The 26,745-nt window shown below is 39.1% G+C and overlaps 1 protein-coding gene across 6 annotated transcripts in view; it reads left to right on the forward strand.

The window, feature by feature from the left end:
- Positions 1-26,745, forward strand: part of ATP8A2 (ATPase phospholipid transporting 8A2) — a 329,286-nt gene that overhangs the window by 196,837 nt on the left and 105,704 nt on the right. For 5 of the 6 annotated variants that reach the window (XM_027677856.1, XM_027677858.1, XM_027677862.1 and 2 more), the window contains 6 exons: positions 10,865-10,939; positions 13,630-13,752; positions 14,812-14,890; positions 18,201-18,262; positions 18,616-18,672; positions 23,532-23,639. In XM_027677856.1, the coding sequence (XP_027533657.1) occupies positions 10,865-10,939; positions 13,630-13,752; positions 14,812-14,890; positions 18,201-18,262; positions 18,616-18,672; positions 23,532-23,639 (504 nt within the window). The remainder of the gene's footprint in view (positions 1-10,864; positions 10,940-13,629; positions 13,753-14,811; positions 14,891-18,200; positions 18,263-18,615; positions 18,673-23,531; positions 23,640-26,745) is intronic. The other variant, XM_027677860.1, reaches the window with a different exon arrangement.

Raw genomic sequence — 26,745 nt, forward strand, 5'->3', positions numbered from 1 at the left:
AGGAGAAGATAGAGCAAATGCTCTAAAGGCTTACCAAGAATTTCTTTGTATGTATCACAGTGAAAGCAAGCTAATTGCTTTCCAAAAGAAGTTCAAACGTTATTTCTTTAGTGAGAAGTACTTCAATGAGTAATTTACCAGTGAAGTGATTGCACATGTTTACAGTGTGCTGCGTATTTTGGCAAAAGATGTTTAGGACCCAATTCTTTTAGCTTTTGCCAGCACGTAAAGAAATAAATTTAGACTTAAGTTATCAATATTGTGTATATTTTCTACACGAGAGGAGAGACAAAGAGAGCAGGGGACACTTTTGTGAACTAGTCTTGATGCCTTAAGGGAAGAAGTAGCATGTTTAAAAGCAGCCATGTAAAAAGGAAAATGCTGAGTCCTGTCTGCTTTTAGACTCCCACTGACCAAGAAAATGGTTGTATTACTAGAAATGGAACAAATGCAATAAAAGTAGTGGGAAGCTTTTTAGATTGCATCATGTGCCCTGGCAATTTTGGGCTAGAATGTTGTCTCTGTGCTGAAATGCTAATAGAGTTGTGGGTAATAAGAAACATGGGCTGCTCCTCGGATTGCCCCTGTGAAGGTTTACTCTTGTCAGTATGAGAGAAGATGAGCTGCAGTTTCTGTATTGCTTTGACTTTTTTCTGTTGCTAATTTTGCTATTTTCTTTGGGTTCCAAGCTGTCAGAAAACTTCATATAAACTTCCTGGATAAAAGTAGCTTAATTCAAGGTCTTACAGAGACTGAATTTTATTTCATAGGGAGAAAGGAGGGAAAAAACAGACTTGCAAGGGGAACCTGGCACTTCATGTAGCCATAACAGGGAATCCTAAGGGGACTGCAGTTCCAGACCTAAAATGACCTTGCTACAGAACTGCTCCTATTACGCTTAATTCAACAGCTCTGCAGAAGGATTCCTTTATGTGGTGACAAGAAAAGCAAAGTCTGTGAACCTGCTTTTATAACTGTAACATAAGGGACTTGTGCAAAGAAAAGAAAGAAGGGAAAGAATTGAAGTAAAATGTCCTATAAGATAGGAGCTGAATAGTGACAGGGTCTTGGTCACCATCAGCTTTATTCAATCAGTTCTGGGATTGCATCTGGTCCTTGGAAATTTTAAAATAATCCTCATTACTCTAAGACATTGCCTAGGTTCATATCCAAGAAATAAGAATGCACAACTCTATTTTAGCTACATTAAATGAATATTGATTTCCATATTAATTTTTATCCTAGTGACGTGTAGTGGTTTGAGCCAGGTTTTTCCCCCCTGAAGCTAAAAGTGGTAACGCCCGAGGGGGTGGTGACCCTTGGGGTTTGACCCAATCAGTGCTCCTGCAAAATATAAACATATCTCTCCACCGGAAGAGAAGAGGTGGTACTGGTGGTACTTGTTGTTGGAAGAAGAGGTGGCCATGTTGTAGAGGCCACGAGGAGCCGGGGCAGAAGCCCCTTGGGGCTCTGCCCCCCCCAGCCCCCGGTTGGGGGGCTGCAGGGACTCAGAACTGGGCTGAGTGCCTGTGGCTAAGAGCTGGGAGAATTTCTCCCAGTAGGCAGCCTTGGGAGACGCTGGGAGCAGACGGAGCAGCAGTAGACACAGCAGCGTCCGAAGAGCAGTGGCAAAGAGCCAACTGATAAGGACCAAAGGAGCAGCAGAAGCCAGTATGCTGCATGGAAGACACAGAGATGTCTGAGGAGAAAGGAAAGCAGAAAGGCAGCACCTGAAAGAGGACTGAGCCAGCAGCAGTAACAGAGTTTCGGGGTAAGAACTGGATAACCAAACCCCCCAAACTTGCTAGAGACCCCTCCGAGAAAGAGGAGGGGGTGGTGGACTGAGAGGAGTCCTAAAGTGCAGTATGCACTGCTGAGAGGAGCTAAGAAGCTCATGGCCTCCTGAGAGCTAAAGCCAGGACGGCCAAAGGAATGTGTGTGTGTGGGGTGACCTTGGCCCCCCCCTGCTCCAGCTTCAGAGAAGCTGGCAGCCATCTTTGAGTCAGAGCATGGGAGCTCTGCACAGGGGCTTGATTTCCCCTGAGGATACCAGACCGTCACGAAGACCCCTGTGCTTCGTGATATGACCGTGGTGACGCAACCTTGTCTGGGGTCAAGCAGTCCACGGAAAGACCCCCGTTTTGAAGACGGAGGGCCGAGGGGCTTGGAGACCCCCTCGTGTGTGCTGGCAGAGAGCCAGCAACTGTTTCTGCTGCATGGAAGAGAAGACACAGAGGGCCTGCTGCCTAGAGAGACCTGCTGCTCAGAGACTGGAAGGGGTCTTTTCTTCTTCTTCTCTCCTGGACTTTTATTTGGAGGGAGAAGAGATTTGGCCCATTGTAAATATTATTGTCATGGTAGAGATAGATATAGAGTTAAGATTGTATGCAGTGTATTATAGTATTTATTTGCTGTATAGTCCTGTAATATATTCCTTTCCCCCCATATTGAGTCTCGTGTTTTTGTCTGGAAAACCCATCTCACATGGGGTTGAGATGTGGGAGGGGGGGGCTAGGAATCAGAATTGGATTTTGGGCCTTTTCAAACCATGACATGACGTTTGTGCCATATGCAGGTACAAATGAATGCATTTGGACATGGACTGGTAACTATTAAGCAACATATAGGTTAAATAGAAACTGCCAGCTACACAATGCTATGAGAAGAAGCAAACTAAAGAGCAAAAGTAGTACCATTTTCTTAATGAATTACACTGTTCTACATGGTCCTTTCTCTAATTCAATACCTATCTTGCTCCTTCCTGGTAACCTCTACGCCTAAAGGGTTAATGCTTCTAGATTTAAAAAAACCCTACATGTTCCCATGTTCTTGCGATGCTATCCCAGGTTACTACAGGAATGAGGTCTGGGTTTGGGATTTTGTTGTGTTTCACCTAACAGGATGTGAAAACATGATGCTGTGACTTGAGAGAAACAGGTTGCTTGTTAGTCACTTCATCGCATGTGTGTGCGTATATGCGGCAGAATGTGTGGTACTGTAATGCCAGTTCCAGCTGGAGTCAGACCCAGGTGTATTCTACCAGTGTTCCACAGAGATAGACGGTCCTAATTTGGGTATCTATGTACTGTCTTTTGAGATTTCTACTCTCCCCTTACCAGATACACACAATATTGGGGCATGGGTTAGGGATCTTTTTGCATTATCTGTAGTTTTTTCTAGGGCCAGATTTGTGTTCTGTATTTTCTTGTTTTGATATGAGAGGTGTTGAAATATTTTGTTGTTACAGTCTGTAGTGATGTGTTTTATAGGCTGCAGTGAACCCTAGTATACCTCCCAGGTATCAAGAACCTTGGTGCGTTTAGCCTCACTTTGGACTTGTGGCATTATCAGGCTTCACTCATGGAACACTGTGTGTTTTGTTGGCTTTCCTTCTGCTTGTATGTCCAATACCAGACTGGTTGGTGTTTTCTGTAGCTGTTTCTGTGCTTTCTTTCCATTGCCCTTACTTGGCTTATAGTAGTAGCATCCTTTCTTCAACAGTTCCCTAATCTTCTATTTCAAATGCTGCCTTTCTTGCTTTCAGGCATATTTTTTCTTAATGGATTCCAAGTGCTTAGCAAAATGTCAGGTGGATAAGTTACCTGAAACTCTTGATGTTTTCTCACCTATTAATATAAATAGTTAAACTTCTATCTTTTATCTGTTTATTTCAGCACTATAGAACAAATTAAGAATAATAAACCTAAAGCACTTCTATTACTTTATCATTGGTTAAAGATACCACTTAGTTCTCTTTTGTGAAGTGAGTCATTTACACAGTTGTGAAAGTTGTATCAAGACCAGTCTGGCATGATTATGTGCTGAGGAGATACCATAAGCTATTAATAGTCATATTGTACTTCTCAGTTCCACAATTATGTGCTAGTACTCAAGGGCAACTAAAGAAGTTGATCAGGCAAATCTGGGAGGCAAAAAAAAACCCAAACAACCCCCCTCCATCCCCCCTCCAAAAAATTTATCACTACTGAATTGACTCCAGCCCTGCAGTCACTGTTCTTGTGTGCATAAGCGCATCTTCTATGTCAGTGGAAACGTTTCTTTATAGTTGCTTTCTTGCTGCTAAATAAAGGAGTGTTACAAGTAGTGTTCACTTTGTAAAGGAAGGCTGATGGTACTGGGAGTTCATGACATGAGTTTCCATTGCTGAGCAGCAGACTGCAGCCTGGCATGATGTTTCCAGCTTAGTAACCAAGCAGCTGAGCCCACCTTGCTCCCCAAGCAGGGATAGGAGGAGGGTGTAGCCAACAAGCTTCTGTCTTGTTTCCTCTCAGCTGGTACCTTCCAGCTGTCTCAGTCTGACTGCCAGCCAGAGCAGGACACTGGAAAATGATCAGCAGTTTGCCAGCATTGTCGGTCCTGGTAACCTTGCTCTAGCTGTGGTTTTAGATCCCTTTGACTGTGCAGATATGTTGAAACTCTGCATCCTGACAGGGCTTGACTGAACTGTCCGGAGCCATGTTGTTGTATCATTTGAGTTTTGGAAAGTCACTGTGTGAGTCCTGTGACTTCAAGGTTGTTGCCTTATGCATCAGACAATCTTAGTGTAGCAATCTCAGCTTTCTCGATACTCCAGAAAACTTAAGGAAGGATGAAAAACAAATAGAGCTGACTCTATTTGTTGAAGAGGAGTGTTCTGAGGGATTCCTAAGTTCAACCAAAGTTTCTGGAAAGTACACCTGCCCTTTGGCAAGGCAGGCCATTTCTTATCATGTTATCATAGGCTTGCTTCTGCAGCAGTTAGTGTGCTAGACAAATATTAAGTCCCTGGAATACTTCATACCAAAAGAGCTGGAGAAATAGCCTGCCTTTTCTCTATTTTGTTTCATAAGGTTTAAGACAAACCCAAAATGTTAGATTACAGCTCTGTTAAATTTGTTCTAATGGGTTGCATATTCATTTTACCAGTGACGTAAACATTAAAAGCATAATTTGGCATACTGATTAGATGTTTGTGTAACTCAAGGGACACAGAAAAGTAAACCACCACCCAACAAAAGGCATTTGCATGGCCTGCTGTGTTTTGTTGTTTTTTTTAAACACATTAATCAGCATATTGGGGCCAAGTGTTGCTGGAAGAGTCAAACTTCTTATGTCTTAATGGTGAGGTCCTTTGATGTATACTGCGTAGTGTTCTGCAGGTGTGGTATCTTTCCACAGTGCTCAAAACTCCTGGGACAAGCAGCATGATTGTTCTTTAACTACTGAGGGGAAAAAACCAGAACTTTGCTATTTCTTATTTAATTTTCAAGTCTTCAGAATTATTCAGTGGATTTTAAACTTTAAGAATTGTGTGTTTAAGTGTGGGGTGAGGCTCCTCTTGCCCCCTTCCCCTTTTCTGTTCTGCTCTGTGCTTGCATCTCCTGTTGAGTGTTACCTGTGCTTTGGGAAAGGATATTGGCAGTTGACTGGTTAGAGGAGCACTGAAACAACTTGTGTAAAGAAGGAATACAATTTTCTATATATGCTTCTTCTATAAGCAGAGAAGGACAAAGGTGATAAAATCTCTGCTATATAAACTATACGAAGTCAGCAACAGAAGCTGTTTGGGCTTATTTAATAATAAATTAGTGTTTAAAGCCAGGAAATATCTGTTATCTTGGCTTCTTTAGTATCTACCTGACAAAACATTGCAGTCAATGCATAGGGGTTTTTTTAACGAGACCAAAGCAGCATGAAGCTTTGAAAATAATTTTTAACACTGGCAGACAAAACTGGAGATGATTTTTAACCTTGAATAGGCACTCGTTTGGGGTGCACAGGCCTAGAGCAAATGCTTTTCAATTGTAAAATATTGATCTGTTTTCAGCAAAGAGTTAATAAACACTGGGGGGAATAAAAGGAGTGAGAGAAATATTCCTCACCAAATGAAGACTGAGTCTCAGGCAGCCATGCCTACCCTGTCAAATCTTATTACTAAGACATTTTACCTGTATTATAAAATTGGTTCTGTACGTTCTCTAACAAAGGGATTATTTTAAGGCTGTGAGCATTTGGGCAGGAATAAGAGCCTGGTGTTGAGAGCGACATCGGTAATGAGAGATTTTAAATCAGGATACGTTATTAATCAACTGCACGGGAGACACAAACCTGCTTTATTGGGCAAACTGTAAATGAGCCTATTTGGTAAGAACATGCAAAATGTGTGTGTGCTGAGAGAGGATATTTTGAGAATTTATCTAATTTCTGAATAATAAAGGTATCCAGTCTGGCTGTAATTGGTGCCTGTGGCAATTGTTGATGCCCTGACTACATTAGCTTTCTGTGCCCTCTAGCACAATTGCAAAAACATTTCTAGTACTCGTTAAGCTGTCTATTATCAAGACTTCATAAATATACACGTTTAGAATAGATGATTTGCTATCCCAGTGCCTTAGAGCACTTAAATAAATTAGTTCCTACTATTTCAGGCATTAATTTTGCAGTAATTATGCATGAAGCAATAATGCAATTAAAATTGCATTCCAACTTGCTCGAGTGGGAATGTTTTTTGAAAATAATACTTGATCTTTTCTCAAAATATACTCTAGAGCAGGTGGATGGGCTGGGTGGCTCAAAACAGCAGTGCAGGACTGTTCTACCTTGAGATCTTTGGCATGCCTGCAGCTGAAGTCAATATTAACCAAGTATTACCATCTGTTGGCTTTTGCTGACCTCTGATTTATTCCCCTCTCCTCTTTCTCTAGTGGCAAAGTGCCCACATCACAGCTGGCATCAAGTGCCTCAGCAGTGGGGTTTCTTATTTAAAGAGTGCAGCCACACTTCAAGGCAGGAACCATGGGCTAGTTTTCAGTTTGCAACATGTTCCAGTTTCTTTTTGCACAGTACCTACTGGTTTCACATATTTGCAATATCTGCTGTAATAAAGCACAGCAATATATTGACCCAGATTTCAGCCTTAGGTCTGAATCTCTTTACTTTTAAATTGGACCTCTTTTTCCTTGGGAGAAAAATATATATTTTGTAGCTGAGTTACAAATAAGCTTTTCCAGCTTTTTGGCAGCTAGGTAATAGTTAAAGTGAAAAGATTTCTTTTTTCCAGCCAGAAAAGAGGTTTAATAACTTTGGGTCCATTTGTTCATAGCAGTACTGGAGCTGAGCCTTGCAAACCCCTGGAGCTTGGCAAGCCAGGCAGACTTGGCAAGTTTTCCTACCAGCTTACCGAGTCTGAGTCAAGCATGGGTTGTTGCAACTTCAAATATATTTAGTACATTTTGTTAACAGGAGCATTGAAGTGGAGGGTTTTTTCCCTTCACTGACCTTAAAGTGTACCATACTCTCTTTACGAACAGCTGGTCCTTAAACCACGCATGACAGTTTATGGCTAGTGTTAAATTTAAAATATATATTTTATGCAGAGCATCTGATTTACCCTTGACACTAAGATATTGAGGAAGTATAAGACAGTATCCCACAGTCTTTCTGTCAACTGGCATTTGATAATGTGAATTTGTGGCAAAACCAAGCTTTTGCCTTCTGGAGCCTGTGGTGCACACAGACATACATAAGTGTTGGGAATGTTGATGCTTCTAATTTTCACCTGTATGGATCCTGCCAAAAGAAGAAGAGTTCAAATTGGACTTTGGAAATGGCAGAACACTGAACTTCCTAAATATCAGTTCTTCCCTAGCCAAGTTATATCAGCCTTGAAATAAGAGGAAAACTTCTCTATAGAAAATTTCTTTCAGTGTTGAAAGATGCTGCAGAAGACTAAAAATAGTGACGCTAGATATCTGTTTACCCCAGTCAGACACATCTATTCTCCTATGGTAATTGACTCATCTCAAGGTGGTTTTAGCAGGGTCTTTAATGAATTCTGCATCACAGTTGTGGTAAGGTAGTACCTTTCAAGTAGAAGGAGTTGGGCTGTTGAATGGGTATTTTTCACTTGTACTTTGACAGTCTGTCTGCTACTTTGTAAGGTGTCCTAACAGCTATGCTTTTCCCAAGTTTTATGTGATTCTATCACTATTACTAATGTTTTTGTTGGGAAATGTGAATCTAAGAATCTAAGATGTTAGATTTGCCTGGTTTAGGGCTTGTCTTCTAGCCATGGGCCAGCTACAGAAAGTCTGGCTGCTTTGTTTTCCCCTCTTGATGGAAAATCAGCAATGTCTGTTGCTGGAGGACTAGTTGTGGGAGGCTATGGTTTCAGAAAGCAATTGTTTCCTAAGGAGCATGAGCCAATGTTATAAAAGGCCTCATCATTTGCTACCAAACCTTTGAAGTTTGCTTTGCCCAGTGGGATCTAGAAAACTGAGCACAGTCTGAGGTTGCCGACTAAGCCAGACAGGCTTCTGATTTGTGAGCTATTTATGGTTTCTAGAATTGCTGCCCTCATTCATCGTTGCAGTTAATTGCAAGAAGCCTGGAGATGATAAATGCCTAGGTCATTATTGCTAAATATCTGGGAGTATGCTTTTTTAAAGCTCTGATTCTTCCTAGAAGAAACCCTCCAGCTCCTAACTTGACAGCCCCAAATTAATTGTGGTTTCTTTTTGGGACCTCAGGCTTTCTACCAAAGATCTTTCATATGTTTCATTTGAAGAGCTGATTTATACAACTGGCTGAAACACTGCAAGGGTGAGAGTGCACTGGTCAGTGTGCTACTTTGGGCCATGAATTGCATCCTTAGAGCAAGATTAAGAGAGTATCCGTTCAAGGTTTCAATACAGTAGAAGTGATGATAAAAAGTTGGGATGTAGAGTGTGTCTTCTGTCCTTTTTGTGGACAACGCTGATGAGGTGAATGCTTAAATGCTTATTTAATTTAATGTGTATTTGACAACGTGAAAGAAAGAGGCACTTTTTTTAGGAAACCTAAGAAATATTTTGCTAGTATATACTAGGCTGGTGCATTTCAACTAAGTGGTAATGGAGTGAAGCTGGTGGCCCTTAAGAAAGCTTACAAGGGCACTGTAAACTACAAACTGCAAGAAGGGCAGCAGGTATGGAGAAGTGCAAACTTCAGAATAATATATTGTGAAATAAATAGGAACTCCCTACTAGAAAGAGCGGATGAAGGTTTAAAAAATGGTAGGAAGTAAGTTAAAATAGCTGACCTACTGTGCAAGGCATAGCTATAAACAGATGAGTTGGGATCAGTGTAATTGCTTCTTACTTGAACGCTGAGAGTGCATTAGAACTGATGATTAATTTTAAACAAGAATGGCAATATAATAGCTGTAAGAACAGCTGTAGAGGGTCAGAATAAGACCTCAACTAACCCGGTCTCTGATTTGTGAACAGCGATAGTTCTCTGGCATACTCATCTGGTGTCCAGCTTTCCTTCTGTGATTTTTTTCTAATTGCCTTTTGCATCCACAGCATCATTTAGCAGGCATTTCTGTAGATCAGCCACGTATTGTGTGAAAACATTTCACTTTTTCCTTTTGTGTAGCCTGCTAATTTCATGTCTTGCAGCAGTGCCTATTTGAACAGCTATTTGTTATTCTTACCAGTCTTGTAAATATTTTAATCTTCAATTAAGTTGCCTCTGTCCCATGCTAAAGAGTCCTAGTCTGTTTAGATATTGCATCTATGAAAACAGTGGTAGGTCTTGATGCAGTCTCATTTTCTTCTCATCTTCTTTCCTAATTATTCTATATCCGCTTTGGGTGAGAGCAGAGAAAAGATCAGATGACGTACAGTTAAGTAAATGCTATCTAAGGTGTTTTCCTAGAACACTAGTACTGCACAAGTGAGCCAGAGAACAAACAATGCTGGTAGGAGAGTGCTGCCACGTGAACAACAGAATGGTGTCAGAAAAGATACCTGGCAGTAAGTGTCATGGGCTCTCAGGGAGTGAGAAGGGAATAAGCCTGGTTGTCACTTCACTGCTTTGTAATACTTAGTGCATCCAGTGCAATGTGAACTTGTGAACTAAATGTGTCACAGGATATGCTGCTATTATTCTTCCAGTTCCCAATTTACTTGCAAAAAGATAAATTTTTTTCCCCTTCTTATTATATTCTTTCCTAAGCTTCTTTCAATGCCCACTGACTGAGAAACTTTGTTCCAACCCAGTAAAGCAGTTTCTGCTTAAAAAAGGTGCTTAAGCAAGATTAGTAGGCTCAAGGAAGTTGGGTCCAAGGAAGCGCTCAGAAAAGTTTACCTATGCACTGAAGCTTACAACTGTTTCCTGGGATCGTGGCATTACAGAATCTGTTTAAAGGCAACTTGGAGTCCATATAGTCCAACCTCTTGTTTAATGTAGGGTGAACATTAAATGCAAACCAGATTGCTCAGGGCTTGCCCAGTTGGGCAAGTTTTGTAAACTTGTAAAAGGATAGAGACTTCCCAACCTGTTTATGCAATCTCTTCCAATTTTGATTGTTAAGTTGGTGGTTTAATAAATAATTATGTTTGCATCATTTAGACAATAAAATTGTCATATAATCATGATAATGTAATGAAAAGCAGATATCACTGCAATTCTGGGACTGTAAAAATAGGACACAAGCAGCGCATCCATCAAAACACATCTTGAAAATTCTAGTCTTTGCTGACCACGATGGAAATGAGATTGGTTTCTGGCTTCAAGCATGTTAATTTGCCAGTGTTAAGGATTTTGAAATAGTTTGAGGCCATCTATTTTTTTAGAGTAGTGATGCAAGTATAGCAAATTGCTCCATCACCTGAGTTTTATTTTAAACAAGGAGTACTCACTCAGTATTTAAAATGTAAGACTTGAGAGTAACTGCTTGGCGCTCCTGATAATTGTTTTTAGGGCATGACAAGCAGCTGTCTCCAGATGGTGGTCTGTATTCCACATCCTTCTCTACTGTAAATGGAAACATGTACTGCAGTAGTAATCTAAAGCTTTTTGTAACTTGTCTCTTTTTCAGCTTTGGTTTGCTTTTGTTAATGGATTTTCTGGGCAGATCTTATTTGAGCGATGGTGCATTGGTCTGTATAATGTGGTAAGTGCTACATGTTTTGACTTGGTAATGCTGGGGACTTGTCTATTATTTTGTTGTGTCCCATTTTTCACAGGTACCTGTCGTAGACATATATCAGGGAAGGTGAGTTCATTTGTGAAAATCATTTTCAATCCACTTTGAGGTAAGAAAAAAGTAATTTAAAATGATGCTTTTATCACAAAAATAAATTTGGGAGAATGCCTTGAAAATAGATGATTAGCCTAATGTAACCTGCATAAAACTCTGCAGATTTTTAGATAGAATTTAATTTCCTCTTTCAAAGCATCTTCAGTCTTTTCTACCGAATATTTTGCTGATGGTTCATGTTCAAAATGTCCTAATCTTTGAGTTTTGATTATTTTTTTTCTCTCAGACCCCATAAGAGTTAGATGTTCAGATAAGTATCATGCAGATGCTTTGGGTTGACTCTTGCTACATTAGGTACAGAAAGAGAAGTAGCATCACTGTGTAACCAGCATTTTTCACTTGAACCAAGGACAGAATGTGTCAGTCTGTGAGTGATTTCTGATTTTTGCCGTGGTCTGCAGAGTGCTACACTGTGTCTTGTGACTTTATTACTTTAATCAATAATATTATTTAAACAATCACATTAATTAAAGTCTGAAAGATCTCTGAAACCAAGTTCCATAGCATAGACCTGTGTTGGTGTTTGACAGCGTTACCTTTGTAATGTTACCGGTGAGTGGCCTGGTGCATGGATATATAAGTCATTAGAACGCTATCACTGTTGAAGAGTCCTTTGGATTTCTCTTAGCAGGGAGGAAATTTAATTTTTTTCTTTAAGAAAACTCATTCCAAATATATGCTAATACAGAAAAAGCCAGCAAATTATCACTGAGTAGTATTAATGGAAACACTTAACTTCTGTCACATTAATTTTAAAAATGATGACACAAACCCTCATATTCCATAAAATTTGATACTCCTAGTGGAAGATATTTATTCAAGGATTTATCATTCCCTTGATTCTCTTCACCCTAATTTCCTGACTGTTACTCAGTCTCTGTCATTTGTATTTAGATATTTGCATCTATTATCTTTAAACTTCATTTGATGAATTTACCTACCCTACTTAAAGCTTCTGGATGAAACTCATCTTCTGTAACCAGCAAAGTAGAAATTAAACCTTGTTTTGTGAGCTTAGTATTTTCTAAAATTAGAACTGGTTGTGTGGACTCATGAAGAATCAAGTGCTAGTAGGTTATTAGGGACTTCCACAGTTTGAAGGGGTTAGATTTTGAAGTGCTTTTAGATCTGTCATTCTATTCTGTGCAGATTAACCCTTTATTTCATTAGTAGTCTCATTAAAATATGAAGTGTCTAAAATCATAGTGGCATTATAATTCATGATTTTATACTGGTTCACATTGGAGGTTTGCCTTCATAAACAGAACCATTAGAAGATTTACTTCAAGTGAGAATGTAAATGCCCCAATAAGCATAAGAAACCTGGCGAAATACATTAAAGCTGTATGAGAACATGGCCTTCTTTGGAATATATTGGACCAGTGGTCTTTGTTTCAGTTCCTTACCCCCAGCCTGCTACCATTTTCACCATCTGGTTTATCACTTTATGAGCAAAAGACACACAATTCCCACTGGATCTAGGGTTGTAATTACCGATTCTCACTAGTCTCTCTTCCTCTGTGTTGTTCTTTGTCCCTGACTGCCAGCTCTCTCCTGGTGGGAACCACAGCCCAACTTCTGCAGATACGCATGCACACTCGAAACAGTTCATAACTGCAAGCTGCTTCTTAACCTCAAGAACATTTCTCAAATTGTTAAAAATATATGTATGTATAAGATGAGTACTGATGTTTCTGACATAAACTGTTAATGTACAAGGAATTGAATGGAGTTTAGTATTCAGACTTCCACAGTGGTGTTATTTTCAGTCTGTGCCTGCACTGCAGACTACAAGAAACATGGATACCCAAGCTGGCTTTAAATGAGCTGCCTCAGATCCTGGAAACACTTTAAGAGCAGCAATGTCAAAGTCAGTGGAGGCTAATTTACTCTGCTTCTGGCAAAGCATCCCGCTGCCTCTCTTGGAAAGCTTCCGAGGCTTGGTCATCTAAGAGTCTGCCCATAGCACAGCCAGACATATACTGCAGTTAATTTGTTCCTATCGTTTCATGCCTGCCAGGGGAATCCCCAAAGTACCATAATGCAGAATGGCCTTTGTTTTTCAGTAGATTTTTTTTTTAGATGTGATTTCCGCATTTGCTTTGTCTGTAAACTTAGCTCTGATTAAATATATTACATATTTAATTATAGCAACAACTGCAGCTGTATTGGAATCCATTCTCATGGCTATTTTGTAAAAATACTTGTCTTTCCTTTGCAGTCTGATGTGTTGGACCCTCGCTAGATTAGCTGCTACATCAGAAAATAATGATGCTTGACTTCTTGGGTTTGAGCTTATTGGTTAAATATACTAATTTTATTTCATGTTTCTTTTGTTCATAAGTCAATGTTTGAGAGCTATGAATTGCTGAAATTCATGTTTGGACTTGTTTGGACCACTTGAAATTGTCAAATAACATGTTAGGTAGTAGTAAGTCTTCACTGAAGTCTGGGAACTTTGTTGTTTTCTAGATAGTGAATTATTATCTGAGATCCACTTAAAACTGATAACTGCTTTTAATTAGTATTTGGTTTCCTTGCAGATTTTCACAGCGCTGCCACCCTTTACTCTGGGAATTTTTGAAAGATCATGTACTCAAGATAGCATGCTTAGATTTCCACAGCTATACAAAATTACTCAAAATGCAGATGGTTTCAACACAAGGGTAAGGGAAAGTCTGTTTCTTCAAGAACAACTATGGGCATTCTTATTTTCTAGATTTTTCTTGTTAAAAAATAACTTGTTTCCCACTGTTACTTCTACTTTTTGCTAGACACTAAGATTAAGATTGTTCTGCCTCCTAGTTCTTTTCAAGAACATTTTAATTTTGAAGAATTTTTAAATTAAATTTAAAAAAAATATTGTATTATAAATAAGGGGTTTCTGCTGTGGCTTCAACTGAAACCGGTCCTGAAATATCCATAAACTTTGATTCAAAGTAAGATTTCTATCAGAGTATGATTTTTCAATTCACAACTGCTGATAAGTCATGGGTTTACCACTTCCAAAGGAACTGGATAACATTACCTGGTTTTTATTTAATATACATGTTTTCATAACGCTCTCTGCTAGGGTGCTTTTTCACAGCCTTACTATACCTCCATTCCAATAGTTCTTTTGGAAAACAAAATTTGAATTGGTTTATTCAGTCTTCTGACTTTTGAAGAACGCTTTTTACTTGATTTTGCTATTTAAATGCTGGAAAATGCCAGCATTTGGTATTCCATCTTTATTTCAAAACAAACACGTCTAAATTTACTTCTGAATCAAGGAAGCTGTGCGTTTGATTTATCTGAAGGCAAAATTGTAGAGTACGTAAAGTTCTAGTTTGTACAGAGCTGCCGTTATCTTGAAGTTAAAAACTATGGGGCACCAAGTATTTATCCATTAAAAGAAAACTGAATCAATCTTTTAAAATCACTCTTTGAGGTAATTAAAGAAGGTTGACTCTGTCCGTCTGCTGTATTTTGATAAAGATCTTAAATTGCAAGTGTGCTTGCCTATTATCTTTTAAGTTGGTAGAATAAAGTGATCAAACTGGACCAGTGTTTTTCTTGTGAAAAACCAGAAATTATAGGAGGAAATAGATCCTGCAGAAGTTTAGGTATTTCACTTCAGGACAAACATTGTCTGATGCTAAACTACACAATGAAGTGTTTGTTAGGAGTTAAAGAGAGGTCAAGAGTTTTGGACTTTACTGATGGCTTGGTTTGTTTTCCCTCAGGTTTTCTGGGGTCACTGCATCAATGCCCTTATCCATTCCATCATTCTTTTCTGGTTTCCACTGAAAGTGCTGGAGCACGGTAAGGGCTTCTTTATTTCTTATGTCAGTAACTAATGTTCAGCGTTACAGAGCCAGTGTATTTGCAGAACAGGGGGTCTTAACAAGTCTCAAGAAAATAATGCTGACAGGCAGTTAGTAGTGTGTAGCTGCTGAACTTTGCCAGTTATCTAGTGGCTTTCAGAACTTATTCTAATTTAACATAGTTATTGTTCATGTAGTGACTTTAATATGTGAAAAATGAACCTGTTGCTTTGCAAAAAGTTTTACCCAAATACTGAATAATGTCTTATAAAATGCCTTTTTTTTTTTTTTTTTTGGTAGTGGGTTGATACCTCAACTTCTAGCTGCATAATGTTCTTACAGCAGCTGCCTGACAACCATTTGCTTTATATCTTGTTGGGCCTTTTCTATTCAATAACACAGTACTGTAAAAAGTAAGATGAAAGAGAGATTTCACTACTATTTAAGTCTTGTGGGGAAAAAAATGAATTGGCTGAAATGGAAGTAAACCAGATCAAGAGCCAGAGATATTAGGGAAATGAGATTTTATTGTACAAATTAGTGTTATTAAGTCTTGCTTTTAATGAAGGGTAATGCAACTACATGGTATTTCAGGGACCAGTAAATCCCATATGGTTCCTACCTAACAATATAGTTGTTTGGGAGGGAAGAACTGGGGGAAATCTGTGCTTTTACTGTAGTAAGAAGTAGGACTAGATCAGATGAGGAATTTAGGGGTGATGATGAAGGGAATAGTATTTATCTAAAATAACAAACAATTTTTTCAAAGTGAAACTCTTTCCTGGAAAACACTGATTTCAAGAAAAGCTTCTCAGCTTCAGGACGGATTAATTGGGTAGGAGTTGAAAGAAATGGAAAGGGAGGGAAGATGAATGCTCACATCAGAGGCATGATGGTAAAGATACTTGTGGGAGTCAGGTTCATGTTTCTCTATCTCGCTGAGTAAAATGTCAGTATCATATCCTCAGTGGGAGCTTCACATGCTGTCTGATGGATCCTATAAAGAAGGGACTTCCCTTTCCTCCGTATGTGGGCTGGGAGAAGGTTGAGTTTTGTGGGAGAGGGGTTTTTATGGTTGAATGGTTTTTGTTTTGATTTGAGGTGTTTTATTGTTCTCTTTCACTGTTTTTATGAGAAATGTTAATCTTGAATAGCTCCTCTTAAAATCCAACTTCAGAAATTTTAGGTTGATGTCTGTAGTGGTAACAGCTAAAGAAAATTACAGGTTTTGTTTTATTCTTCTGTAGATATTTTCTGATTCCTAAATAGATAATGTACTTTTCATTTCAACAATTAAAATTACAAGACTGAAATACCAGCTCAAAGACTGACTTTGAGTTACTTCGAATAGGTTGGTTAGCTTGCTTTCCAAAGAAGAATGAATATTGAATTTTCAAGTTTCTTTGCATTTCCAAGTGCAAAAGGGATTTCAGTGCCAGAGACAAAAATGTGCCATTCACACTGGCATGTTTTTAACCTGTCAGGTTCCTTAGAATATGAAGTATGTATAGTCCATGAATGAGCACTTGTATAGCTTCAGAAATGAATGTTCACTGAGTGTCTTGCTATTCTCATTAAAAGAAATACCATTCCTTTCAGGACCGCATAGCCTCCTAAAGTGAAAGGTCATGCAAATCACGGGGAGGGGGTGGGGGGGGGGCGGGGAAGATGTTAACTTACTGCATTAAAATGTAACTTTAAAAAAGTTGAGACTTAGAGCAAAATTTATTCAGTTACTTAAATGTGCACTGTGATGTTACACTAGAGCACAGCCAAGTCATTATGTCAGGTTATTCTATCAAAATTGATACATATTTGGGCATGCCTTTTTCTTAATAAACTGAGACTTTTGGCATCAATAGGGTTCAACAGGCATGGAGGACTGAATTCTGTAGTGCTCTTCACCTTTTCCATTGACACCAGAGGAAAGAGCAAAATGACAATTTTTAAAACTTGATGTATACTTGTGAATGATGTGGGAAATGCCTGACACCACACCATGTACTGCGGGAGGAGCTGGGCTGATAGAGGTGCCAGTGGCTAGAAACCAAACCAGTTCCTAACCGAGCTGTCTCAGGCTTTACTCGTGTTGCAATATTTGTGACTGGTCTATCTGCTGCTGTTTCTTAGTAGTTAACATTCAAAAGAGAAAAGCAAGCAGGGATACAGAACTAGCGATTTCTGGAAAATGCTCACAGCCTGTCAATTCTTTGGAGACAGCCATGTGCAGCCATGGTAGAAGAAAAACAAAACAGGTAGCTTAACTACACATACTAAATATAGAGGATTTTTTACCTGTAAGCTGGGCAGAGTCTTCAGAGGTCAGGGTGTCTGAAACACTTCTTTATAGTCTTAAAAATTTACTGATCCTGGAGTACATGACTCTTGTTTAAGAATGTCAGATTCAGTTTTGCAAATAAAACTAACAAAATGGTACTGTCATAGTAGAAGCACACTGTGCTAGGCAGTATGTGTTTAGGAATAGGTCCAGGGTTTTATCTTAAGTGTTTTTCATCCCTGCTGTGCTTGTATTTCTCCAGCAGTTGTCTTAAAACCTGTGAAAATAGCAATACTTATCATGCTTGAGTAATGCTTGAAAACTCCTGTGAGTTCAAGTTCACTTGGCGTTAGTGTGGCAGTCAAGTGTGTTTTCATGGTGTTCCGGTTTTATTCCGCAAGGGCTAGGGAAGACGAAATGACATTTGAAGTATTGCCAAGGTTGGCACTTTCACATGAGAGATTAACGTGTATTTACCCATGTGCACACTTGACTAGAGAAAGGGTATGTGGAGGCTGAATACTGCTCTGTTACTGAATTAACCTCCAGTGAGATATTTTAGATGTTACATGTGTCCTTTTTAGATAAAAGTTTTCTTCTTAATTCAGCTCTCTTTCACCACAAATCAGTTGATGTTTTACTGGCTTTTTCGTCACAAACACACAAATAATGAGTTTTATTAGAGTGACAGTAAGTAGTACAGAACAAACAGTGACAGAAAAATTGACACTTACATACCTTAGCTCTTAGAGGCAAATTACATGTTATACTCTGGCAAACATTTCCCCTTTTTCTAGGCCAGCTTCTGGTAACCAGGGCTATGGATATATGCTCTATCTGAGCATCATGTATGAGGCCTGGCTTAGCACAGCTTCCGCATTACCATTTTCTCAGCTTCTAAAAGTGCTTTTATATGTTCAAAAAGGCAAGGTTAGGACCAGCTGTTTTCTCCTGAAAATCTCCATGTTATTTAATCCATTCTGTTGCTACACTAATGTCAAATGTGATAATTTTTATGTTTTTCTTTCAGATGCAGTATTCACAAATGGCCAGGGAATTGACTATTTATTTGTTGGAAACATAGTTTACACTGTAAGTTTGTGTATCCTGGCAATTTTTGAATGGTAGAATTCTTTAGAGTCTTTTTTATACCACCAGAAAACTGTGTAAACCTGAAGAAAGTGTGTGAGTAAAGTAATATCAAACTGATGCTGTGTGCCCGATTTTCCCTCTTCCTTTTTAATTTTTTTCCCAGACATGCACCTACAATAGCTTATGCCCTGTCCTTCCCTAATCCCACACTGCCAAGTTCCTGGGTTGCTAGCTACCTAAATGGTAGTAGCTTTTGAGATGTGAAGGGAAGATTGGGCCATGAACACCTTTGAATTTGAGGGTGTTAGTAATCAAGTTGTCTTTTTTCTTTTTTTTTTTTTTTTCCCTTGCAGTATGTTGTAGTCACTGTTTGTCTGAAAGCTGGCTTGGAAACGACTGCATGGACTAGAGTAAGTACTTTCCAGTATCTTTTATTTTATTAGCCCACCTTCCTCCCTAATGAGTATTAATGCAGAAAAGAAGTACCAAAAGTCACTTGAGAATTCAGAGTTCTAATTGAATCTTTCATGTAAGGATAAACTGCTAAGCTCCCCAAGTACAGGATGTGAGAGAAATTAACTCATAGATCATGCGATATGTGTGATGAAAAAGGACAGCCTGACAGAAGTGGGAAGAGTACACTTGAACGTATTGTCAACATCTCTACTTAAAAATGAGAAAATTTTGCATGAAATCAACATACTACTGTAGTTGCTTAAGGAAATAGATCTGTAGCTCCTTTAAAATTAATGCAATGGAGAACAAAAGGTGTCTGCCCACAGATAAACAACTGGGCTTTGAAAACATCTTTGAACCAGGTAAAAAGAACTAGTGACTTCACATTGGTTGAGAGTTTTTGTTTGGAAACTTAGTGTAATAAGGATGTTAGTTAAATGCTGATGTTGATTCCCAGATATTTACTTGCAATGAGCGAGGGCTCTGTTACTGATAGGTGACAGAATTCAGCAGGGCAGTGGCCTCCAAAGAGTATGGGGGGATAGGGGAGGGCTTCTGTGTTGATAAACCTTCAACACCTTTTTCCCCTTCTTTCTCCCAGCCCCTCTGAAACACTCATTTTTTGATTCTGATCTAGTCCCTTCACACCAATAAGATACCACATTGGAATCTAGTTTTCATGATGTACAAAGAAACTCTGCTGTTTTGAGGACGCAATATATTCTCATTTTACCAGTTTCTTGGAGGGGCTTGACTTACATCTTGTACCCTCGTTGTTTTTGTTAGTTATAATGTTTTATTTCATTCCTCACAGAGAATTAAAATCAATGAGGTGATGTCTGTTCTGAATTTTAAAGATGAAATGGTATCTGTACGAGTTATTTAATTGTTGGGGAGATGCTAATATTTTCTGCCTCATTCTCTCATCTGAAAATAAAATCTCTTCTTTTTTTTGCTGTTGCTTATGGATCAGTTCTGTGTGGTGTTCCAATGTTTTAAAATGCAAAAATACTTGAATTAGTCCCTCATTCACTAGAAGAGGGTTTATCCAAGTCCGCATTGGAGGCGTTAGCCTGCTTAGATCCTGTTTTATTGTGATTTATTTGATGGTTCCTCCTCTTTCCTCTTCCCTTGGTAACTGGTCTTTTCAGTCACTGGGGGGTAATCATGATGCCCTCTTTTCTAAACTTTTGTTTTAAAAGATACCATAATGGTTAGTAGATCTCAGTGTTCCATAACACTGACATTTGATAGAGAAATTATTGTTATGCACAGAAAAGTGGTTGTGTTTAGAATCAACTTATCCTCTTGGAATCTGATGTTGGTTATAGTTATTGTTTCAGCTGTGAGTGAATCAACACACAGAGAATCTTTAGGTTACTTTAAGAGTATTAAATGTACAACCTTGAGTTAAGCCTCTTCTCCATCATCAAGTGGATTGTTTACAGGCAGTTTGTTCTTGAGAGTTAGAGGGACACTGCCACTTGGGAGAACACGATGGGTTCAGTGGAAAGCTTTAAATAAATAATGCAGAGTCAAAGTGTTTGAGAGCATGGTATATCCAGTAGGTAGTGTGGAAAGAAAGGTTTTGGAAAAGTGTTAACATGATGCGTAACAAAATCTGCACATTGAAGTTACGTGGAGCAGTTTCATGTTACACGGTATCTGGAATACCGCAGTAGGCTTTTTTCCAAACACTTACAGCTTTCTTCACTGCTTTATCACACTACATGAACTGTTTCAGATAAATAGGACACATGGCAGAGCCATATACTATGTCTGGTTTTAATGTGAGAGCCTTAATTTCTTTTTTCTGACTGTCATTCATTTAACTCATCTGATGGACTTGCTTCTGGTTTGCACATGAATTCTCCAGGGTTAAGTGGCAGAGATCAGTGGAGAATCAACAGTGAAAAGGTTGGTGGGGTGAGTGTATAAGGAACATCTTCAAACAGGGTGTGCTGGTTTAAAAGTTAACCAGCAGGGGAAATGAACTCAATTCAAAAGAGAGATTTATAGGTCAGAATAACAATTTATTAAAATAATACAATAAGTACAATTATACAGACAGACAATTGGTTTTAACCCACAAAACCCAAATGTATAACCCAGCACCCTGGGGTATGAACAAAAGTGGTGTACCTTGGCCCCCCCGAGTCCAAAGTAAAGGGAGAGGGGAAAAACCTGCTGGTGGGAGAGCTGCTGCAGTCTGGTCAAAAGTGTTGATTGCAGTCCAGTTGAGGGTGGTGGTCTGCAGTTTGGTTGAGAGCGGTGGTCTGCAGTCTTTCTCTGGATCCCACGAGTGGTGGAAAGGTTCCGAAACTCTCAGTTTATATATTCTCCAGTTCAGGTGGGAGTTCTCAGTCCTTCCCTCAGAGCGGGGAATTCCATAAAAGGGCATGAGGATGCTCAGTCCCTCCCTCAGAGAGGGGAATTCCATAAAAGGGTATCAGAGTGGGGAATTCCATAAAAGGGTATGAGGACAGGAACATAGGCCTCTACTGACAACAGTTTCTATGAAATGGCATGGAAGGCTATAGAATACACAGTTTTGGGTTGCACCCATCCAGTGATGAATTGGTCCCAGCCGTTCTAACCAGGACACAGGGCAAGGAGGGCTCTTCATCCATGCAGAAGCGCTTTTAAAGGTAGAGAAGAAATTTGGGTAGATATATGCATGAGATAAAGAGATGATTGGGACAACCATGAGAAGAAGGTAAAGACAACATAAAATGAACTAAGTCTGCTCAACTGCAAAGGGCGAGGTGAAGAGCTGCAAAACTCAAAAACTGTCCTGCCAGCAGATTGCAGAGAAAAACCGGAGTGAGACAAAATAATGATGGCATTTCATTAGCATAAATAGACCTCCTACAAAATAAGGCTCTGTCTTAGGTTGGTTTCTCTGCTTGATTTTATTTTTACTGTTTTTAATCATAAAATCTAGGAATCTGCAGCTTGGAAGCATCGGTCCAAGCTATCCTGAGCCTTCTGTCCACTTGTCTGAGAGGAAGGCTGTGGCTCGAGGATGTATCATGTCCTTTTTTGGAAAGCAGTGCTACCATTGCATGGGACTGACTTTATTCTTAAAGATGAGTTCTTGCAGAAGCCTTGCAGTACTTTAGCTTTGGGAAGCTGAGCACAACAGTTGTTCACTGGGGCAGGGCTTTTAGTCAGAATCTTGACGTGAATTGATGGTAGTTTTCAGAGTAGCAAGTAAACTGAAAGGATAAAATCCTTCTTCTCCTCCAAGTGTTTTTAAAAAAAATAAAACCAAAAATACTTCAGTCTCTTTGTTTTCTTCATATTAAAACTGAATCTGGCATGAGTGTAGGGGGTTTGTGGGTTTTTGTTTGTTTTATTGGGGGGGTTGGGTTGGGGTTTTTTTGGTTGATTGGTTTGTTTATTGCAGGCTTGTTTTTAATGAAGTAGTTGCTGGTCAGATCTCCTGGGTGAAACAGAATAAATAGCAAAATTTGAAAACAAATCTTCCTGCCCACTGTGTGTCTCCAGGAAGGGCCCAGCAACTTTTAGGGTTGAACAAAATTCCAGCTTTCTGGGCGTACCTAGAAGGGTGTTCTTTCCTCTGCTCCTGACATTTTGCTGTATGAATGCTTCTAGTGTAAGGTGACCTCTAGTGGGTCCCAACTATCTGCCAGTCTGTAGTGGTGCTGCAGGCTCCTTGCTTGTTTGTTTTCACTGCCTCTGCTGGAGAAAGCTGTCCTTTTCAAGGATGTTAAGTGGTTCTAGAGTAGGACCAATCTTCTCCTTCTTCCAGACGTTTGTATCTGTCTCACAGCAGGCAGAACACAGTACTCAGACACTTCTTTGGTTCTCAGATATACCGTTCAAAAAGTCAACAGACACAGTCATCAAGTAGAAAGTATAAAGCTGAGAACTGAACAAGCACGCTGTGTCCACCACAGCAACCAGTATGTGAATTCATTCCCATGTTCCTAAACTCATATGTAATTAGTAATTAAGATTTATGCAGGTATTTCTCTGAATTGCAGCCAAAGTCATCAGCCGCAGAAGTTGTTGGCATCCAAAAAAGCTGGAGCAAATAATGAGCTCAGTTGCTCGTTACAACTGAAATTACTGATTCCATCCACTGCAGTGTAAAAGTAAAACAAATCATCCTGAACAGAAAAACAGTTTGGGCGTGTAGAAAAAATTACTTTCTTTAATGCAACTGACATGAAATCTGTACTGGACGTGTTCTTGGTCACTTTAAAACTACTTTTATTTTCTCTTAGTGAGTCTACAGACTAAAGAACCAGTAAAGATGTAAGCTGTGTTGCATATCTGTAAATCACTTAGAACCTTTAAAACACCTTTAAAACAAAAAAAGCAAAGTTGATCCGTAGATGTTAATTGTGGTAGAGTATTACATAGCACTGCATCTTCCTCTATGAGAGGTGAGTGATGCATACAGCTTGCATGCGTACACTGCCATAAGGGATTTGTCCATGTGAATTTTGACCTGAGCATTTGAAAATTTCCACCTTGATTTATGTGAATCTGGCACGCAGGAACTAAATGAGAGAAATCAGAGTTCCAAGGAAAATCTGGTGGGGTTTTTGGAGCTCCAAATAAGATAGATTGGCTGAGAAGACTATCTGTCTGCCCTGCTGTGAGGCAGAGATTAAAGAGAGCTGCTTTATGATGTTTGAACAACCTGTGCCACTGGCCTGAAACCAAGAGCAGTAGACAGGCCTGAGTGAGACCGACAGAGACCTGAACAGGGAAACACTTGTAGGTTGGGTGAATGGAGGAAGTGCCCTGTGTTGACTCTCCTTTCCCTGTTGCTTGACAGTTCAGTCACCTGGCCGTCTGGGGAAGCATGCTGCTCTGGCTCGTGTTCTTCGGTGTCTACTCAGCCATCTGGCCCACGTTTCCCATTGCACCAGACATGCTGGGGCAGGTCAGTACGAACATTTGGCTGGGTGGGGAGCTGCCCAGCACAGCTCCCTGAACACTCACACCATGCTTGGAAAGGAATTGTGCTCTAATGAGAGTGCTTGTTCTTCTTTTTAACCTTTTCTTAATCCCTGCATTCATTTAGCTTAATCTCCTTGTTAGAAGAGCTCTCTTTGTCCTCAAAAATGACATCATACGTGATTATGTGCACTGGGGATAGTATATGACAATTCTCAATTCATGTCCATAGCAGTGAGACTGACTCTTTCATTAGTGCCTTCCTGGTAAGATTTTGTGTGTTTGACTAAATATCTTTTTTTTTTTTTTTATCATGGATTCTTTTCTTTTCCATATATTTTGCTTTCACAGTGTTCTGTTTTTCCTTCATTAATTTAAAATAAATTGAATTTTCTTGAAAATCGGATGAGGTGGTCAGAAGCGAAGGGGAGCTGCTATGTTACTGATCCTTTTATATTACTAGAGGAATTCTGGATTTGTTCCTTCCACATCAGCTGAATTCCACGTGGTGAAATTTTTCCATTGGTGTTATTATTTCAACTCGTGGTGAGAAAATCAAGTTGCAAGCCTGTCAAAGTCATTCAGGAGCCTCGTGCATATTTAAAATAGGGGGCTACCATGAACAATTAAGGACGTAATAAATGCATGTTACTCTGTAGAAGTGGAACTGCTTTCAAAATTACCAGCAAAATGTGTTTTGTAGTAAGTTTAGACTTTTCTTTAATGGAGAGATGCTGTTTATGATACAGAAAGAAGAAAAACAAACTAATAATTTTAACAAATTAGCTAAATATGCTTAGATTGCCACCCTTGTGTACTACAAAATAATGATACAAAAGTCAAGTGATGGCAAGTCACTTAAAGATTTTTGAGGTTACTCCTGTGAGTTTGTATTCAACAAGAGTAATCAGGCATGATTTTTTTGCTGGTTCTGGCTTAATACATATTTTATTATCATGTGCCAAAACACTGAGGGTAATGGAGGCTATTGTAGATTTTCAACAGCTTTTTCCAACAGAGACAGCTGACAGGCTGGGATCAGCAAGTAATTGACTGACAGACGAAGCCTCAGTCCTCTGATAATATTTCATGGTGATCTTTATGTGTTTCACAGCAGATACAGCACCGGTAGCTCTAATTCACATTTTCATATATTGGGCAAAAATTTGATGTCAGTATCATGCAGAACCATGAATGACTTGTCTTCCACAGTAGACTTTTAGTGCTTCCACTATCATGTCAGCCTTCTAAAATACAAATAATATGGTGAGCTGTTGCTTTATACAAGAAGGGTTAGGCTATCGATAGGCTTTAGCTTGGTGTTTCTTTTTTTTTTCCCCCAAAATAGCTCTCTTTTTTGTTACTGCACCTTAAGCAGAATTCATATTGTGTCGGTCATCAACATTTGCTCCAACGTATAAAACCACAGGTCTCAGAACAAAAGCTTCATGTTAATAAGGCTTTGTTTTTGCTTGAATGTTTTTAGAAAGTGTTTCTATTTAACCTTTGGGTTTATGGTCTGATTTTTCTGACACTGTGACTTGAGAAGTGATGCTAATATCTTACCAAGATGAAAATAATGTAATGCACTTTTTTAAAATGAAGAACACATTTACTTTGACTGATAAAGTGTCTGCTCCAGTACTTGTGGAGTTGTGCCCCTGGGTCAGTAATTATCAATCAAAAATGTTAAGAATAGGTCATCATTCTACAAAGATGCTTTTTGAATTCAAGCAGTCAGAAATAAGCTGTTGTACGGCTTTCAGTGTGTGTTGGGGGGGATCAATATCAGTTTTCTTGTATCTATATCTACCATCTTTCTTGTATTTTTGAGAGCAGGAGCAGCAGTGGAAGAATGTTGGGTTTTTGTTTCTTTTATCTTTTTGTAAAATCAGAGGAAGGTCCCAAGGTAAAGGGAGCTTGTTTACCACTTGCATTAACTCCCACAAAGTCTCTTGAGTAATCAGTTGCTGTCATGAAACCAGCTCATGGTGAAATGAGCTGGGATTGTGCTAGGCTCTAGTCTGTAAAATGAGTTATGTTGCTGCTTCCCAGACTTAAGCAGTTCCTTTACCTTTGCTATCTTCTTCATTTATAAGTAAGCAAGATATCTTAAAGGCTTTGATTTTGTTTTAAATCTTGCCAGTATGTTTATCTTCAAATAAAATGAACTCCAGGATACTTTAGATCCTCATAGTATGCAAATCCAATAGCACTCAAAGGGAGCTGATTTTAACTGTAATACTCATCTAGCATTTGGGCCAGCCGGGAGTTTGTGCTGTCAGTAGGAGGCATAGGAGATGCAAAACATTTTGTTCTGTCCATTCACCAAATGTCAGAGGAGAGCCTAAGCAGACTTTTAAGTATGTGAAAAGGTGCTTTTTTTTCTGCTGGGGTTTATTAAACTATTTGCCCTAAGTGTTTCTTTATCTTGCCCATAGCATCTTGAGCATTCTCACAGGGAAGATAATACCGTTTTCCCTCCTTGAGGGCAAAGGGAAGCAACTTACTTATTCTCCTTTGTCGAAGAGTCAATATATTTCTTCTGTTTCCCCTACGATATTCATAACGGAATACATGTGACATAATAAGACAAAACTCTGATTAAAATCTCAATAGTCCTTGATAGAGGTTTTTCAGTAGTATGACATCTGGTACTTTGGAAGTAAACTCTCTGGCTGTTTTGGGGGAACCTTTATAGAATGCAATTTTTCTTTAATAGTATAAGCAATAATAATAGAAGAGCAAGGAAGCCTTCTGGTATCTCTCTTGGCTTTCCTGAATATTTGCACTTTTTCAAGTGAAGTTCTTTTTATAGTTGCAGAGAACAGTGACACTGAGAAAAGTTGATGCCTTTTTTTATTGTCTTGCCTTTGAGGCTAAGATACTTTAATGGAACTCACTGCGTTTGAATGGGCACTTCCAGATGACAATATTTTGTAAAATATATGAATCCTTTCCCACCCTTCTGTAGTTATGACTTACCACCACAGATTGTTGAAAACAGGTACATGCCTGTGTTTTTAAAAAGCTACCTACTTTGATACTCATTAATTATAAGAGGTAGTACAGAAATGTACTGCTTTGAGGAT

Source organism: Neopelma chrysocephalum, unplaced genomic scaffold, assembly GCF_003984885.1.
Source record: "Neopelma chrysocephalum unplaced genomic scaffold, ASM398488v2 Primary Assembly neopelma1_43, whole genome shotgun sequence".
Classification (NCBI taxonomy): Eukaryota; Metazoa; Chordata; class Aves; order Passeriformes; family Pipridae; genus Neopelma; species Neopelma chrysocephalum.